The following is a 17,215-nucleotide window of genomic DNA, read 5'->3' as shown; positions in this document are numbered from 1 at the left end:
TAGTCTGATGAGAAAAAGGAGGGGAGTGCCAGACTACTTTGGGGGAACCCTAGGGTTTGCTGAAGTACAATGTTTTAAAACAAACAAACAAACAAATCTAGGGAGGCATCCCCCCAAACAGTCCAATGAGAACTGAGCATGTCCAGTAGCAGTCCCACATAAAGTAATTAAATGCCATTGTGCTTCATTATTCCCCTCCAATGCTACATTCATCTGTCTTCCTGCAATTTCATATTCATGTCTCGACATCCCATTAATTCACAATGCTCCTTTTTAAAATTACATTCTAAAACTTCAAAGTAAATCTTGTACAGCCAGCGGAATGAACTGGAGCAGTTAGACCATCTCTGAATAGGTTGCTGAGAGCTGCATGGGAGGCGATTGCGAACAACTAAGGAGCTGCAGGCAGCTTTCTGGAACGCATCCTTCAAGCCATCTGAGGGATGGGTGGAATAAAATGTTGCATGGATGTGCAACATAATCCCTTAATTTCCAAAGTTTTGCTGGGAGATCATATCTGAGTTGCTGACAAAGTAGATCTGACTAGCGGGCTTTACAAAAGTACAGACCAAATTGTTTCATAATAATATGGCTGTGAGCCTAGGTGGCTTTTTATAAATATAAAATAAGATTCATAGGGGTCTGTCAATAAGGAAGATAGCTAGGTAGAGCTTCCATGTTCAAAAGCATGATACCAAATGCTGGGGTCAAATTAGGGGGAGGACTGTTGCCTTCATGCCCTCCTTGCACGATTTCTGGAAGGGTCTTATTGGTCACTGTTCAGAACTGGATGCTACATTGGATGGGTGGCATCTGGCCCAGCAGGGGCTCTTCTTACATTCTCAGACGCAAGATGTGGAGATGGCCACCAGTGTAGATGCCTTTAGAGGTGGATTAGATACGTTCATACAGGAGAAATTGATCAATGGCTGCTAGCCATTTTCAATGGAACCTCCATGTTCAGAAGTAGTGCACCACTAATAGCAGATAGTATGGTGGTCCAGCTTCTCCAGGAGGGCATGTCACTGCTGCTTACCAGGGACATAAAAAAACTCTGCTGGATCAGGCCAGTGACCAATCTAGTCCAGCATCTTGTTTTCACACTGGCTGACCAGATGCCCATGGGAAGCCTGCAAGCAGGACCTGAGCACAAGAGCATTCTCCCCTCTGCAGTTTCCAGCAACTGCTATTTAGAGGCATACTGCCTCCAACAGTGGAGCTAGAACAGAGGAGGCTGACGGGGAAGGGACAAGGCAGTGACGAGGCCGAGGTGGTGCCAGTGCAGTTGCATTATACTGATCTCTCCCTCTTCCCCCTACCTCCCGGAAAGCAGCAGCGATGCAATCTCCAGGAGGTCAGGTAAGTCGTGGTGCACCACCATACCATCTGCTACTATATACCTCTGAATACCATTTGCTGGAGATAATTAGGGATGGAGGAGAAATACGATTCAGTTTGCATTTAAAGGCCAACTCACCAAATTCACACTTTTCTGAATGTTGCGATACAATTCTCCAGCCAAGCAATGCACACAAAATGCACTTATTAGGGTAAAGTGTGCATGTAAATGGATATATTACTGAAAATGGCATACACAAATGGATTATATTGTGGGAGATTGCTCACCAAAAGGTGTATATTTGTCAAAACTGCCTATAAAAATGTGTTCATTAGGAGAAATTTGCACTAAAATGCTGGAAATTTTAAAAAGGATTTTTTGGGGAAAAAAATACCTGGAATTGTTGCAGAAATGTGGAGAGCGGGATTTAAGTTTGGGAAAATGTGAAACTGAGAGAGCTGAAATGGCCAGATCCCTAGTGCTAAGTCAGGGTCCCATCAGCATAAGGATTATGGCTAGGGCAATGGGACTTTCCCCCTCTCCTCCCCTACCCCCCAATCTATTATACGGTTGCCTCCAACCCTCTGGAGCAGATCTGGGGAAGGTACAGGATGCTCATGGGGGGAGGGGGGAGAAAGTCCCCTGGAGCTAGCTGTAATCCTTTTGCAAATGGGACACATTAGTAGCTCACTATCACCAAGGCTGAAAATTGACAGATCTGTCCATTCCTAGGGTTAATTGTGAGTGAGCTGTTGCCTTCAGGCCCTCGTAGTGGACCTCCTGAAGGCATCTGGCTGGTCATTGTTGAAACCAAATGATAGCCTAATTTGCTTCTGGTCCAGCATTATAATATGAGGCTCTCCTCACTCATATAGATAATTGCGGTGGGAGAACGACAGTGAACCACAACAGAAACAAATAAGCTAGTGCTGCAGTGAGCCAAGAAATCCTTATAGCACTCTCAAACAACACAAGGAACATAAGAAAATAAGGGACATCCTCAGAATAGACCCATTGGAATTAATGAACCTGTTAGTCACGTCCATTAACTTCAGTGGGTCAACTCTGAGTAGGACTAATATTGGAGACCACCCACTCTTATTGGGTTGTATCCAATGCTAGTCCTGCTCTGAGTAGACCCAATGACATTAATTGACATCACTAACTTAGGTCCACTAACGTCAGTGGGCCTACTCTGAGCAAAACATAGTTATTATTATTATTATTATTATTATTATTATTATTTATTAAATTTATATACCGCCCGACTAGCAATAGCTCTCTGGGCGGTGAACATAAAACAGCATAAAAATACAATAAATAACAAAACAATACTAAAATACAAGCAACAATCCAACACAACAAACATTTTTAAAATTAAATCAGTGTAACTTAAAATGCTTCAGAGAATAGGAAGGTTTTGACCTGGCGCCGGAAGGAGAGCAGAGTCGGTGCCAGGCGTACTTCCTCAGGGAGACTGTTCCATAGTTCGGGGGCCACCACTGAGAAGGCCCTAGATCTTGTCATCACCCTCCAGGCCTCCCTGTGAGTTGGAACCCGGAGGAGGGCCTTCGTAGCAGAACGTAGTGCATGGGCCGGTTCATATCGGAAGAGGCGTTCCGCAAGGTATCGTGGTCCCGCACCGTATAAGGCTTTATAGGTTAATACCAACACTTTGAATCTAGCCCGGAAACATATTGGCAACCAGTGCAAGCTGGCCAGAACAGGTGTTATATGCTCGGACTGCTTGGTCCTTGTCAGCAATCTGGCCGCCGCATTTTGCACTAGTTGTAGCTTCCGAACTGTCTTCAAAGGTAGCCCTACGTAAAGCGCATTACAGTAATCCAAACGTGAGGTTACCAGAGCATGTACCACTGATGTAAGGTCCTCTTTACTCAAATAGAGACGTAGCTGGGCTACCAACCGAAGTTGGTAAAACGCATTCCTAACCACCGAGTTGGCTGCAACAGATACGAAACTGCCTTATGCTGAGTCAGACCATTGATCCATCTAGCTCTGCTTGCCGGGCTGATGCTCTCGAGGGTTTCAGGCAGGAGTATCTCTCCAGCCCTTCCTGGAGATGCCGGGGACTGGATCTGGGGCTTTCTGCATGCAAGGCAGATGCTCCACCTCTGAGTTACAGCCCTTCCCTATATTAAGAACTAAGCTTGAGTATTAAGCCTTGGGGTGGGGGAAGAGCTCAGGTCTCTATCTCCTGACCCGATCAAGATCAGCACCCAGCCTGGGAGCTGAGGGGGCATTCTAGCAGTGTTCTCCTCTCCTCTTCTAACTCTTGGCACATCCACAGGAAGTTCACTTCCTGCAGGGATGACTGTAACACTGCAGCCTTTGCTCCCTTTTTCACTTGTGCCTCCATGCCAACTATCTGCTGCCCTTCTTGTGTCCTCAGCAAAATTTATAAGCAAGGATTTTATGACAAGATTTACATCAAGATCACATCGTCTGAGAGGCACTTGGCTTTCTGCTCTAATTTCTGTGTATTGCTAGGGGCAGCTACATACAAATAAATCTAATTGCATAAAGCATAAAAATCTATAGCTTGATGGAGGGGAGGAATCCTGAGGCATGGATGCCTTGTATAGATTAAGAAATCTGCCTTGCCCACCAGAGTCTTTTACATATTACAGCCAGTGTGGTTAGAGTGTTGGACTGAGACCTGGGAGACCAGGGTTCAAATCCCCTCTCAGCCATGAAGCTCTCTGAGTGACCTCAGGCCAGTCACTGTTTCTCAGCCTAACCTACCTCACAGGGTTGTTGTGAGGATAAAGTCAGGAGGGGGAGAGCCATGATTGTATGCCACCTTCAGCTCCTCAGAGGAAAGGTGGGATGTAACTGTAATAATAAACAAATATAAAGGATGGCAGCAAATACTGTTGAAAAATGCTTTGTGCGAGCATTCATTCCCCCCCCCACCTATCTTGTTAGGTGACATTAGGCTTGCCATTTCCCTCTCCTCCAACGGCTTCTTCTTTCTCTTTCCTAAATTATGGATGATCCCAGGCAATCAGGGATTGGATGCTATATGGATGATCCCAGGCAATCAGGCATGACATGGTGAATATCATGATGCTCTCTGGCCAGTGTGATTGGGTTACAGGATGATGTCACTAAGTTCCTGGATAAATGTCACAGATAATTAGGAGGAGCAACTCTCACGTGCAAAGGCAGTGGTAGGTCAGGATGCATCCCCTGGTTCTACCCTACTATATTCCCTACTCAAATGTGAAGGTGGGGGGAGGTTAGGCCACCACAAGTCATCATCCTCTTGCCCTGGGCTCCCTTTCATTCTCTTTGCAAGCTAAGATTGCTCCAGGGAGAATCCCTGTTCAACCTGGCCAGACTGCCCCAGGAGGCTTGATAGCTGCCCTATCCCCCTCCACAGCCTGCAGGATAACTGGGCCGTGTCTAGCCAGGGAGGAGGACCTAACAGGCTGCCATCGATTCAGGGTCATTCTGTATCTGCTCACTGCTGCTTTTAAACCATCTGTCAGGGGAGGGGGTTAGCTCAGAAAAATATTAAGATTAACATCAAGATTTTAAAAGGAAATATTGATAAATTATTCTTACAATCAATGTTTTAGAGGCAGATTTTTTTTAAAAAAAATCCATTTTCAAGAATAGCTGTGGAAATTTGCTACATTGAAACTTAATCCTCAGCAATTGAGAACAAGTGAATAGAAAATTCGGTACCAAATCCAAATTGGACGGAATTCTAGCACATCCCTAGGAAGCGCCCCCATCACCTACAGCAGCCTTTCCCACCCTTTGGGACCCCAGATGTTGCTGCACTACAACTCCCATCAGCCCCAGCCAGCATGGCTAATGGTCAGGAATGATGGGAATTGTAGTCCAGCAACGTCTGGGGACCCAAAAGTTGGGAAAGGCTGACCTACAGAATGGAACCATGCCTCCCTGTCTCTTCCCTAATCTTCCCTGGAGCTATCTTAATTGCTATGTTGTTTGGCAGTGTAGGCTTGGTCTCGAGCACCAGAAGGGAGTCCCTAATTGGCTGGTTTGATAGTGAGATATGGATTGATGCTGAGCAAGTGGCAGGGAAGTTGCTTCTTTGTGGTGTGATCTTCTGCAGCTATCTGGAACCCAATGTCTGCATCTTCCATCTCATTCTACCTTTGCAAATGGGTGACAGTGGGCTGGAAAATAGCCCCACAGGTGCAGATTTCAGTGGGTGCAGGCCAGGTAGGGAGGAGAAATTGATACAGTTCACATTGAAAGGTAAACCTACCTAATTCACACTTTCTGACACAATAGCCTTCAAAATTTTCAATTCTCCGTATTTTGCAATGCAGGTCTCCAACCAATCAATGTTTACAAAAATGCACATATTGGGGGAAAGTGTGCATAAAAATGAATATATTAATGAAAACAATATACAAAAATATTAGGAGAAATTGCTTGCAAACAGGGTCAGCGCCCGGTATGACTGGGCCCTTGGGCACCAGCCTGCCCCGGGTCTGCAGCACTGTACGCACCCAACTTCCCATTCCGACAAGGCAGCAAAGGGCTTATATAGGCCCACCCACCCCACCTATCTCCTGCATCACCCAAGATGGCAGTGGGGGCATCAACCAGGGCATGCACACTGATGTGCTAACGTAACAGGTAGGTGAGGCAGGTGGGCTTATTTAAGCTCACCACACCTGCATCGGGGAATGCCTGGGATTTCCACCATCAGGGGCCCTCACCACAGGGATCCTTGGCAAGGGCCCAACCTGGCCGTCTACTGGTGCCAGGCCTGCTTGCAAAACTGTGTACATTAGTCAAGACTGCATACAAAAAAGTAATCGTTAGGACAGATTCACACTAAAATAGTGGTGAATTTTCAAGAGGATTCCCCCTCCCCAAAAATGACAAGTTACAACAGAACTGTGGAGAACTGAATTTAAAACTGGAAAAATGAGAAATGGAGAGAACTGAAATGGACAGATCCATCGAACTCAAGTGACTGCATGTGTGAATATCAGTACCACATGAATGGGGCAAGTGGAGACAGAGGACAAGAATCAGGTGGGAAAGATCCACTCAGTTGGTCCCACTCCTGCAGTTCTGGTCCATGCTGGGTGTTTTACAATAATCTGCAAAGGCTTTTTTTAAAAAATAGGATTATCGAAGAAGAGAACTCTAGGAATCACATTCAATGGTTGCTAATTTGAGAAGGTGAAAAGTACAATTTACAACCTTCTCCAATGACTTTCAGTTCAAATGTTAAAATCATATTTGAAAAGTAAAGGTTAAGGATTTGCTCCAGATGCAACAAGATGCAAGATTTATGCTATAAAAAAAATCAAGGGATAGATATCCGGTGATGAATGAGTTCCCCGCAGTTTACTTTGTAATTGGCTCAGTCTTTCTGAGCTTTCACTGAAAACTCTTAAAGAAAACCTCAGGGGATTTCCTGAGATTTCACTTCTAGCTTATGATGTTGGAGCGTTATGAACCCACTGTGGTCCCCACTGGTTATGTTCTTTCTGAAAACTTATATTTGTAAAGGGAAGCACTGATCATGGGGAGGACTGGTGCCAACAGCAGAAACCAATTAGAATGTCTGGTGGTAGAGCTCATCTTTAAAGCCTGGATACTCATGCAGAATGCCTGTTGCCATTGAGGATCATGGGCAATCTGGTTTCCAATAATTTCCAGTTTAATCACCTGATCTGGGATGCAGCAGGCCCTGCATTTCACAGGCTTTTTGGCAGTAATTGACACTCCCAGCAAGCACTAGGGATGGAAACATCTGTCAATTTCAGTTCTCTCAGTTTCTCATTCTTCCAGAAATTTGGTTCTCCACATTTCTGCAGCAATTCGGACAGATGTTTTTTTCCAAAAAAATCTGCATGAAAATTCTTCAGCATTTTAGTGCAAATTTCTCCTAATAAAACACATTTTTGTAGGGAGTTTCAAATAATGTACATATTTTTGCAAGCAATTTCTTGTCACATAATGCATTTTGTATGTTATTTTCACTCATTATGTTCATTTTTATGCACACATTCCCTTACCATATGAATTTTTTAAACATTGCTTGGTTGGCAAAATTCAAGTAAGTCCAAATTTTGAAGGATGGTTGTGTTTCAGTTCCTGTATTGTTTCAGAAAGTGTGAATTTGATAGATTTCACTTGAAAAGAGAAGCAAAGTGGAATTCTCACCCATCCCTAGCAAGCACCCACTGCTGCCAGCACCACATCTGCTTCCAAGGTCCCCTCCCTAGGCAAGCAGAGATGGAAGAATCTGTCCACTGTGGTTCCTCTCAATTTTGGTTTCCTAATATACACAGTTTTATTCTATTTTGCCTAATATGCAAATGTTTTTATGAAATCTTCTTTAATATACACATTTTTGCAAAAATAATTTTCCCAAGTATATTGCATTTTGCATATTGTTTTCACTAATATGCATTTTTATGCACATTTCACCATAGTATGTGCATTTTTGTACATATTACTTGGCTGGAAAACTGAATTGCAAAATTTGGAGAGGTGTGAATTTCAGATGGCTGTGTTTCAATTTGCACACTGTTTCAGAACGTGTGAATTAGACAGGTTCACCTTTCAGTGTGAACTGAATTGATTTTCTCCTCATCTTGATTTGCAAAGATACATGTTGGGAAGCAAGGGAACCAGCAAAGGTGTGTGGGGGGGATGCAGGAGCCAAGCAACTCCATTATAATCTGGGCTGAACTTCAGAGTATGCTTAGACTACGCCTGTACAGGTGGGCCCCGTTTATATGGCAGGTTCAGTTCTGGACCCCCGCCGTAAAGCGGAAATTGCCATAAAGCAGAACCCCATTGAGTAAAATGGGGCACGTCGCGCGAAAATGATGCGAAAATGCTGCAAAAATGCCGCAAAATGCCGCAAAAGCAGCTTTAAAATGGGGAATGAAAGCCGCTGCATTAGCGGAACACCGGGAAGCGAAGCACCAGGAAGCGGGGCCCTTCTGTAAAGATCTTGCTGTTTTCTAAATTGGGCAAGTTCATTTCTGAACATGCCCCCCCACAAAATTATGAGCTTCAGTGCCATCACCACAGAAGTACACACTCATATGTTGTGTCAGCTTGACACTTTTCATGATAGGATGACAGATGTCATTCATATACTTTCATAACTGCCAGATAAATATAACTAGATATGACCATTAGTTTTCTTCTCAGTGATAAAGGTTAACTTGCAAATGACTTTGAATTGGGCCATTTATAACCAGAAATGTACAGCAGAAATGCCAAAAGTGCTTATTTGTGATGGGGTTGCTGCACATATTCATTACTTTTACTCCCAGGCATGGATATTGCATATTGACAGCTGTTGGAAAGTGTCCCAAAATGAAGAGCTGCTCTCCAAATTGTTAGCGTGGAATGAAAGAACAAAAGGATAGCAAACCAAGGCACAAATAGTTGTAGCCTCTTGGTTGCTTTTTTTCCAGCTATGTCTTCACATCCTTGGGACCTGTCTTTGCATCCTCAGGACAGTAATCCGCACAAGTGGATTCCTGCATTGCGCAGGGGGTTGGACTTGATGGCCTTATAGGCCCCTTCCAACTCTACTATTCTATGATTCTATGATATTTTCACAAGGCTGTGATTTTCAAATGTGTTTGATCATGTCTTAATCTGCATTCAGATATGGGGTTTATTATGTTAGTTTTACTGATTATAATGGTAGCACTTCTGTCCTAATTTCTTTCTTACACAGTCCAGCACATGTTGCCTTATGGAACTGTGGCTTCTTAACTGATGCCATGTCGTGCTACATTTCTTTTCACCAGTGTGTGTGGTGTGATACAACAATGAACATCACTGAACATGTTGCTATTCTCCCACGCTTTCTGCACATGCTGACTTCCGTTCCCCCATGATTTACCCAGGAAAACGCCAGGGAAGAACTGTACTGCCCCAGATTTCATCACTTTACTCCCATGATTTTCTTGGTTAGTGGGGTTGCAAACGGATTTTTTCTGGAGGCAATTAACACGGAAATGAGCACTAAACCTCCACTATATTCTGCTAGATTTCCAAAAGTGACTTTTATGTCATGTGAAATAAAACATGGAAATTATCAGGTAAGGAAATGTCAGGAAAACAGAATAAACTGCCATCTGAATGCAGCCTTAGTGAGATTATGCATATTTGGCAGTGGCAGTGGCAGAGTGGTGGTGGTGGCTATCCAGCTCTTCCGAGTGGGTGGCAAAGATGGGCTCAATTCACAGCTGAGCGGACTTTATATGTCCCCATCCTTGCTTGTTTGGCTTGTTGCTTCACAGGCATTGCAATTCTTCAGTACCCCATGGGTGGGGAATCTCAGGCCTCTCTTCCTGAGGCCACCATCTTGACTAAGCCAAACGCCTCCCTACCTCCCTTGGCGTGTGTGCGTTGTTGTGTGCAACAGCATACATTACGTTGGAGTTAAGTTGAGCAAGAAACTTCTTCAGAGCATGTTAAGAGTCTTTATTGAAAGACATTAAGGCCAGAGGCTTAAGAGTAAATACATGTAGAGATTCTTCAGTCACCCCCCTTCTGGTACATCTCTCTCCATAGATAAACACAAAACGACAGCCTCTCAGCTCAGAGGCATAATTCAGAAGACGACAACACATAGACTCTGTTAGAACTTTCCCAGTCGCTATCAGATGGCTACCATAGCAACGGCCCTGGCAGTCCGTTTCCAGACAGGGCATAGACATAACTCCCCCTTAACCACAGTTATGTCTTCAAACTTGCAGGCTTCATGGAAAACTACTAGAGACAGTAATGCCTACTGGTCACCAGCCCAACAGTTTCCCTTTTTCCCATTAAGACTGCAAAATACACATGAAATACATCTCCATAATACATAGTCATACAGTCATACATTTCTACAATACCTCTTGCAATACATTTCAGTACATTGCATCATACATTTTCAGTTCAGTACAGTTCAAAATTACATCTCAGTACATTTCAAAACTTTATTCACTCAAACTTTGGTTCATTCCAAGCCTTGTCACCAGTTTGCCAAATTTCTCCTCACACAAAGGCTTGGTCATTATGTCAGCCACCATGTTGTTAGTGTCACAAAATGTTAGGTTGACAAACCCCTGCTGCACACAATCCCTTACGTGAAAGTATCTGACACTAATATGTTTTGTTCTCTTGGTATGAGCTTCTGATGTGGCTATCTTAATGCAGGTCTGATTGTCTTCATATACAGTAATCGGAAATTGCATATCAATGCCTATCTCCTGCATGAGCATTGTGAACCATTGTAGCTCATTACAGGCCTGTGATAGGGCCACATACTCGGCTTCTGCACTTGATGTTGCAACCACATTTTGTTTCTTGCTGCTCCAGTCAATGCATGACCTGTGCCACATCACAACTATGCCAGAGGTTGACTTACGACTGCTCAGCTCCCCTGCATGATCTGCATCCACAAAACATTCAAGACCTCCTGTCTTTGCTCCTGACAAGACCAGACTCTTTGTCTTCGTGCCTTTCAGATAACGCACTATCCTTTTAATCCCTTGCCAGTCAGCCTCTGAAGGATGCTCTACCTTCCGGCTTAAAATACTGACTGCATTACATATGTCTGGGTGAGACACCTTCACCAAATATCGCAATTTCCCTATTATGCGCCTGTACTTCTCAGGATCTGTACAAGGCGTCTCCTGCACATTCTGTTGGAAAGCCACAACCATCGGAGTCTTCACAACATTGCATTCTGTCATGTTGCATTCTTCTATGATCTGATTTATTTTACTTTCCTGACTCAATGTTATGCTTCCGTCTTCTGCATGCACAATATCCGTGCCTAAATAGTGTGTGACAGGCCCCAAATTCTTTGTGTCCACCTGCCTGCCCAGTTGCTCATTAAATTCTTGTTCCTCTTGCTGCTCATGATAAAAATACATGATGTCATCAACGTAAACTGCACAGAACGTGGTTTTCATCCCCTGTCTCTTTATATACACACATGGATCTGCCTTGCATCTTTGGAATCCCATTCCATGCAACACTCTGTCAAATTTCTCATTCCAGCAGCGTGCACTTTGCCGCAGTCCATATATTGATTTATGCAGTTTACACACGAACCCTTCCTTTGACACAGAACCCGGAGGCAGTTCCATATATATCTCCTCTCTTAAATCACCATGTAGGAATGCCGTCCCTATATCGTAGTGATTTACACTCATGTTCTGCATCGCTGCCAGCTTCAGCAGCACACGAATGGACTCATGTTTCACAACCGGGGCGAAAACAGCATCATAATCTGTCTCATGCTGCTGGGTGAATCCATTGGCAACCAAATGTGCCCTGTACCTCTGTACTTCCCCGGAACTTGCTTTCTTCTTCTTAAACACCCATCTGCAACCTATGGCCTTTTTACCCATGGGTAACTTTACTAATGTCCACGTGCCATTCTTTTGCATGGCTTGTAATTCTTCCTGCATGGCCTGCTGCCATTTGTGCTGCTCTGCCTCAGGCATCAGCCTGATTGCTTGAAATGATGCTGGCTCTTCTAGTTCTCTGTGAACTTCCTCCATCTGGGCAGTGAATACCGACGGCATGCCTTTTACGGCTGTCTGTTTACAGCCCTGACCGTCATTCCCTTTCCGCCCCATTGAACTCAAGGCATCAGCACACTTCACACCCATGGACATTTTAAACTGTGAATCATTAAGGCTTCCCTGCAAACACACTTGGTCTCCCCTCATTACAAAACATTGGTATTTGTGAAACAAAATTGAATAATTACAACTCACCAGTTTTCTAACTGATAAAATATTATGAGCCAATTCCAGAACAAACAAACAGTCTGACATTAGTCCAAGTTTGTCAAATTTCACCAGACCTTTAGCTTTTACGGATTTCCGTGATCCATCAGCAAGTAAAACAAAGTCTTTCACTTCTTCTGAAACGTAAAACAAATGTCTGTCTTTAATTAATATATGGCTTGCTCCACTGTCAAGAATATAGTTAATTTGTTCCAAGTCTTTAGACTTCTGTTTACAAACAAAGTTCACACTTTCCTGCTTCAAGCCTCCGTCCCTGGAGTTTCGCTTGATTGCACAATCTTTACGGAGATGCCCACGGGCCCCACAGGCAAAACAAGACTTCAGCCGCTGCTGCTCCCGCTTGTTTTCCTGTCTGCTTTCGACAGCCTGCTCCGGTTCGGCACATTTCTCCTCCTTGCTTCTGACAGCCTCCACCGGCTGGGCTCTCTGCGCCTCCTGCCTCCGCTGCCATTCCTGGGACAAATCCTGCAACGCGTCCCACGTCTGTTTAGCCGACGGCTCATCTCTCACACACATCAGTTGAGAATCCGATAGAGCCAAGATTATAAACGCCTGCGCCCTCTGGTCTCGACGCTTCCAGGCCGCGGTTGGTACCGCCGGGGTTTTTTCCTTAATCACGTCCCATAAATTTTCTGTTATCAGCAAAGCCCGCATCCTCGGCTTCCAGCTGCCATAATTCTTTTCATTAAGCCGTTCCATCGGCAAGCCTCCCCCAGACAGGTTTACAGCCATGTTGCTCACCTCCGTCTGGTTCAATCAATCAAGCTGCCCTCTCTGGAACTCCGTCTGCCGTTCAGACCAGCAACTTACTCCCGTGTAATGCGCTGTGGAGTGCAACCATCCTCTGCTACCACTGTTGGCGTGTGTGCGCTGTTGTGTGAAACAGCATACATTACGTTGGAGTTAAGTTGAGCAAGAAACTTCTTCAGAGCATGTTAAGAGTCTTTATTGAAAGACATTAAGGCCAGAGGCTTAAGAGTAAATACATGTAGAGATTCTTCAGTCACCCCCCTTCTGGTACATCTCTCTCCATAGATAAACACAAAACGACAGCCTCTCAGCTCAGAGGCATAATGCAGAAGATGACAACACATAGACTCTGTTAGAACTTTCCCAGTCGCTATCAGATGGCTACCATAGCAACGGCCCTGGCAGTCTGTTCCCAGACAGGGCATAGACATAACTCCCCCTTAACCACAGTTATGTCTTCAAACTTGCAGGCTTCATGGAAAACTACTAGAGACAGTAATGCCTACTGGTCACCAGCCCAACACTTTACACTCCCCTTGACTGTTTTTGCCTGGCTGCCATGTGATCTTGAACTGGCATAATGCCTCTTGCTTGCCTGATGGAGGACAGAGAGGTGTGTGTGTGTGTGTGTGTAGAAACTAGCTCTACAGTAGGGCCCCACTCATACAGCAGGTTAGGTTCCAGACCCCCACCGGAAAGCAAAAGCCGCCGGAAAACGGATCAGCTGTAGGGTGGAGGTCTGGAGTCTAACCTGCTGATCACACCTGAGGAGGAGAAGATCAGATCTTCCCCTCCTCCAGCGCGATCAGCTGGAGTGCGGAGAGCTCCAGCCCCCCTCCAGCTGATCGCCCCACTGGCGCCATATTAACCGAATGCCAAAAAGCGGGGCACCGAGAAGTAGGGCCCTACTGTATTTCTTTGTTACATCTGAATAGGGAGGGGCTCTGCAACCCTGGACCAGTGCCTGGACTCAGTGGTGGGCTGGATGAGGGCCAATATATAAAATGATGAGTCTGAATCCTAGCAAGATGGAGACACTGTGGGTTGGTGCTTCCTGAGTTCAGATAATTGGTCAGTTGCCAGCTTTGGATGGGGTCGTATTCCCTCTGAAAGAGCAGGTCCGTAGCCTGGGGGTGCTCCTGGATCCATCGTTGACACTAGAGGCCCAGGTGACCTCAGTGGCTAGGAGCTCTTTTACCAGCTTCAGAAAGCTGCGGCCATTTCTGGACTGGGATAGCCTGACCACTATTGTCCCTGCACTGGTAACCTCCAGACTGGATTACTGTAATGTGCTCTATGTGGGGCTTCCCTTGAAGCTGCACATGGTGCAAAATGCAGTGGTGTGACTGCTCACAGAGGCAAGTTCAAGGTTCTGGTTTTGGTATACAAAGCCCTACACAGCTTGGGACCAGGATACCTGAAAGATTGTCTTACCCCTTATATACCCAGTCGATCACTGCAGAGCGCAGGTGAGGGCCTCCTGCAGATACCATCTTATCAGGAGGCCCGTTCTGCACAATATAGGAAGTGGACCATTAGTGTAATGGCACCAAACCTTTGTAATTCCCTGTCTCTGTTATGTTTTCAGCACCTGCTGAAGACCTTCCTCTTTCAACAAACCTTTTAGGTAGAAACGTTATCCCAGTCTGCTTCTGTGTTGGGATTGCTTTTTAAGATATTTTGTAAAATACTTTGTTTTAATATCTTTTAAAGTCTTTTGTTTTTAAGATGTTTTAATGTTTTTGTTTGCCGCCCTGGGCTCCTTCTGGAAGAAAGGGTGGGATATACATTTAACAAATAAATAAAAAGTTTCCCCATCCGTGGACAAAATGCTGGGTAAGGTTAATGAAGCAGACCGGTGGGAGCTTCAGAACAGACCAAAGAAAGTAATGTGTTTATGTTACAGTATGTGGTGGATTCCATAGGGAGGAAGGGCAGGATATCAATTCAATAAAGAAACAAACAAAGCACATAAAATTGTCAGAAGTGCTTTTTAAAGATGTTTTTAAAGTTTTTTTTTTTTAAAGATGCTTTTAAGATGTTTTGTTTTAATATGTTCGAAGTCTTTTGTTTTTAACATATTGTATTTTAGAGTGCTTTTAGTGTTTTTGTTTGCAGGTCTGGACTCCTTCTGGGAGGAATTTTATTATTAATAATAATAGTAATAATAATAATACTGTACAAAGGTAAAATTTACATTTGTTGCATCTCCCACTTTTGGCTCTGGCCTCACCCATCAGAGGCATGCGGCACTTGGAAGGTTGCCCAAAAGGGAATGCAGTTCATAGGTCGAAAAAGGTTCCCCACCAGTGATGTAGAGCTATGATACAACCTACTCAATTGTCCCCTGTCTCCAGGGTTAACAGCAAGGACACCAGAGGGCTTGATCATTCATTGAGCAGGCTAAATCCTACTCAGACTTCCAGAAGGTTCACACACCTGTGTGTAGTGCATTCTGGGGTTTGTAGTCCTATCAGGTAACTGCAAACAGAGATAGCAAGAAAACTCACATTTTCTGACCGCAGCTTTTTCGCAGGGCAGCCTCCGTCGAGTGGATGGAGCATATAGTAAAGCCGAACTTTGCTTGCATGTTTCCGGCTCTAAGGGAAAAAAAACAAGACACATTGTTTCAACAATGCAAACCTTCCCAAAGGATAGCAGAAGGATAATTTTGATTGGATATAACTCGTGGGGGTCCCTACTTGCACTCTTCCTATTTTTTTGTAGAGGCAGCCATCCCCCCCCCCACTATACCTCAGAACAATGCAGCATAGACTGGAGGAAGGAAAACAGTGTGTAGGCTACTGGAGAGAGGAAATGTTCTCCCTATAATAAAGAAAGAATGGAAGGCCTTACCACTGCAGCTAAAACTAGCAACACCCCCACCCCCAACATCACTATCTCTTGGACCTTTTGGGGCTCTCAGAATAAAATGATTCTAACAAGTATTGCCACAGCCCCACTTCAGGAACATGTCAGTTAATATTCACTAATAGGCCAAAAAAACCCACCCTTGTGATTTAAGAACATACCTACAGCCAACAGATATTTCTATCAAACTTTAAAAAGCAGGGAAATTTGGCAGCTAGAGTGAATGCACCAGGGGAACAGAGGACCTGACCTCCTCTCTGAGATATTGTACTGCCCTACAAATTGGTAAAAATGCAAACACAATTTGGGTTGGTCTTTCACAGTCCAATTCCCTTCCTGTGTAGCTTGGAAGAATTTGGTAATGTGCCTCTGAGCATATGGTGAGTGGTGGACCTAACAAGCTGGCATCAATTCATAAGAACATAAGAACATAAGAAGAGCCTGCTGGATCAGGCCAGTGGCCCATCTAGTCCAGCATCCTGTTCTCACAGTGGCCAACAAGGTGCCTGGGGGAAGCCCGCAAGCAGGACCCGAGTGCAAAAACACTCTCCCCTCCTGAGGCTTCCGGCAACTGGTTTTCAGAAGCATGCTGCCTCTGACTAGGGTGGCACAGCACAGCCATCATGGCTAGTAGCCATTGATAGCCCTGTCCTCCATGAATTTGTCTAATCTTCTTTTAAAGCCGTCCAAGCTGGTGGCCATTACTGCATCTTGTGGGAGCAAATTCCATAGTTTAACTATGCGCTGAGTAAAGAAGTACTTCCTTTTGTCTGTCCTGAATCTTCCAACATTCAGCTTCTTTGAATGTCCACGAGTTCTAGTATTATGAGAGAGGGAGAAGAACTTTTCTCTATCCACTTTCTCAATGCCATGCATAATTTTATACACTTCTATCATGTCTCCTCTGACCCGCCTTTTCTCTAAACTAAAAAGCCCCAAATGCTGCAACCTTTCCTCGTAAGGGAGTCACTCCATCCCCTTGATCATTCTGGTTGCCCTCTTCTGAACCTTTTCCAACTCTATAATATCCCTTTTGAGATGAGGCGACCAGAACTGTACACAGTATTCCAAATGCGGCCACACCATAGATTTATACAACGGCATTATGATATTGGCTGTTTTATTTTCAATACCTTTCCTAATTATTGCTAGCATGGAATTTGCCTTTTTCACAGCTGCCGCACACTGGGTCGACATTTTCATCGTGCTGTCCACTACAACCCCAAGGTCTCTCTCCTGGTCTGTCACCGCCAGTTCAGACCCCATGAGCGTATATGTGAAATTAAGATTTTTTGCTCCAATATGCATAATTTTACACTTGTTTATATTGAATTGCATTTGCCATTTTTCCACCCATTCACTCAGTTTGGAGAGGTCTTTTTGGAGCTCTTCGCAATCCCTTTTTGTTTTAACAACCCTGAACAATTTAGTATCGTCAGCAAACTTGGCC

General features: G+C 44.5%; 1 protein-coding gene across 1 annotated transcript in view; it reads right to left on the bottom strand.

Moving 5' to 3' along the window:
* The window catches only part of ZMAT4 (zinc finger matrin-type 4), a 313,481-nt gene that overhangs the window by 138,009 nt on the left and 158,257 nt on the right, over positions 1 to 17,215 (bottom strand). The window contains exon 3 of the mRNA XM_061592776.1: positions 15,405 to 15,494. Coding sequence (XP_061448760.1) covers positions 15,405 to 15,494 — 90 coding nt within the window. The remainder of the gene's footprint in view (positions 1 to 15,404; positions 15,495 to 17,215) is intronic.

This window comes from Rhineura floridana, chromosome 12 (assembly GCF_030035675.1).
Source record: "Rhineura floridana isolate rRhiFlo1 chromosome 12, rRhiFlo1.hap2, whole genome shotgun sequence".
In the NCBI taxonomy this organism is placed as follows: Eukaryota; Metazoa; Chordata; class Lepidosauria; order Squamata; family Rhineuridae; genus Rhineura; species Rhineura floridana.
Note: the sequence above shows the minus strand (reverse complement) of the source record. Positions and strands in the feature narration are given on the sequence as shown.